Source organism: Rhipicephalus microplus, chromosome 4 (assembly GCF_043290135.1).
Source record: "Rhipicephalus microplus isolate Deutch F79 chromosome 4, USDA_Rmic, whole genome shotgun sequence".
In the NCBI taxonomy this organism is placed as follows: Eukaryota; Metazoa; Arthropoda; class Arachnida; order Ixodida; family Ixodidae; genus Rhipicephalus; species Rhipicephalus microplus.
The window spans coordinates 157,449,814-157,452,177 of record NC_134703.1 but is presented as its reverse complement, the minus strand read 5'-3'; the positions used below and the strand labels follow the sequence as shown (position 1 = coordinate 157,452,177).

Genomic DNA, 2,364 nt, shown 5'->3' with positions numbered 1-2,364 from the left:
CCGCGCGGTTTCGTAGCTGAGTGGTTTGACGCGTCGCTCCGGAGAGTTCAGCGTAGTTTTGAATTGCATGGGTTCGAATCCACATGGTGCCATTTTTTTATAATTTTTGCGAGTTCTATTCGAAATCTTGTTTTTTTTTTCAGTAACTTCAACTTACTTGCACGCGGAAGTGAACTGCACGTATCTATTCATTTGTAGTATACCAAGTTTCCTTGTGAGGGCCGGAACCTGCTCAGCTGGCACCGATGTTTGACCAGCATGGCGATTTTGTCGCGATTATACCGCATTGTCGGTTTACCTCGTTGATGTGAGCGAGTACTGCGTGTAAGATGACGTTAATTCATTGATTAGGTAGCACAGCAGCTCCATTGAGGCTGGGTTAACGACAGGTGCTCACCTTCAACTTTTGTTTTCGTCATTCCCCGATGATCCACTTTTCTTTGCCGCTCTTTAAACACTCAGCAGGTTATTGATTAGAGCGGGCCGCCGGCAGAGAAACCTGTTCAGTTTTAGCAAAACAGTGCGGAATCAACCTTCCACTACACTGTGCGGTATCGCGACGCACTTCGTGCGAGTAACGAATGATATGTTATTCAGGGAAAAGGGAAGAAAGCAAATTTGTGTAGCTCAGAATAGTGATTTTGGCACACAAACGCATAAAACATTTCCTAGACTTGGTATTCGCCCGTTTACTGTCTTAATATATGCGACATTTTTGTGAATTGTTATGCGCGATTTATTTCTTCTGTATAATTCCAACCCATCCTTTTTCCCGCAAGTAAGAGTTCCTTTTTTATCGTTCAAAAGAGAGTTTCAGCTAGGCTGTTATTCGGCAGAAACTCTAAATTTTAATTTATGCGTCAATCGTTTTTTTTCATGAAAACCTGGATTTGGCCTGTTTTTCTCAGTTGAGAAAATCTTCATGGTATAGGGTAATTCAGTGCCCAAAAATTGTACTGGTTCAAAAAGTTGGAGATTTGTTCCATACATACAAACATCCAGGGGCAATACTCAATGCGTGCGATGGACCAATATTCCAAACGGATGATGACTTTTGTGGTTTAAAAAACGCAAACTTTATTTACAGAAGAGCACCTCTGGCCGATGTCGTGGTGGGTTCCGACATCTTCTTTTTTTCCTTTTTTATACCAAGTTTTTACAGAAGTCATGTGACCATTCCGAACGTTTGCACTTCACAACAAAAGATAAATAAGATAATTATTAGGGAGCAGTACAGTGCAGTGTCCTTCCTAGCCCGGGTCACTTGGCGACGTTAAACCCAACACACAAAATCACACGATGAGGAAGCACTCTTTGCTTTGTCACAATAACACAGCCTTCTTGGGGAATGAGCTCAGCATGAAGCAGCACGAGCAGGTTCGCTAGAAAGATGTCCACAATCCAGCTCAACCAGTCGACCCTCGTGAACAAAGCCACCACTGACAGGCCGCACATTCCTCGAAAGTCAGCAAAGTTCTTCAATGCCACTCAACTCGTCATCACTGAACTGAGCACCCGACTCATCGGAGGAGGAGTTGCAAGAATCACAAATGCAGAAGACAAGTGGTTCGATTTCACTATCCACAATCATGTCCCGTTCCCATGCTTCAGCTTCAACTTGCTCTACATGAGCGCAGCAGTTTTGCCACTTTTCCTGTTTTACAGATGCCAGTGCTTCTGGCAGAAGCTTCTCTACTTCAGCCAAAGTGAAACCCGTATTCCGTGCTGCGGTGTACCCCTTTACCTGGCTCCAAACAAGCTCGATTGGGTTGAACTCGCAGTGGTACGGTGGTACACGAAGCACTTCATGGCCGGGGGTAGGCGCCAGAGTGTCGATGCGGTACACAGTACTGGGTGTGTTGACCTTTTGGGAAAGTTCCAGCAATTGAGCTCTCACCATGTCCTCTGACCACGGAACACCTTTGTTTGTGAGCCAAAGCTGAATATCAGCTATGCGCGTCGACTTGGTAGGTGCTGTCTCAAGAACTACGCTGTGGTATGGCGCATTGTCCATGACAATAACGCTATTAGGCGGAATGTTTGGCAAAGCTTGTAGGTGAACCACTCCTCAAAGTATCTGCCATCCATCTCAGAGTGGTAGTCAGCGCTGTCCCCCTTTTTCGCTCGGAAGTAGCGAGCAGCTCCTTCGATGAAACCAGTTGCACTGCTGCCAGCATGTACGAGGATCAAACGGGCCCCTTTGCCCGAGGGTGCAGCCAATCCTGTCATCAGACCTTTGAGGAAGGCATCTTGCGATGACTTCACAGTCGTGTCCTGCCAAACGTACTCCTTCGTGTGCCCTGCGTTGACCCATGTTTCATTCAAGTAGATGATGCACCTGTACAAAGCAAAGCGAACGAGCCC

General features: G+C 46.2%; 1 protein-coding gene across 1 annotated transcript; it reads right to left on the bottom strand.

Annotated features, from left to right (window-relative positions):
- Positions 1–1,465: 1,465 nt before the first annotated feature.
- LOC142814439 (uncharacterized) lies at positions 1,466–1,900 on the bottom strand. Its single transcript, XM_075893199.1, has one exon. The coding sequence runs from the start codon at positions 1,898–1,900 to the stop codon at positions 1,466–1,468; it is 435 nt and encodes a 144-aa protein (XP_075749314.1).
- Positions 1,901–2,364: the final 464 nt, after the last annotated feature.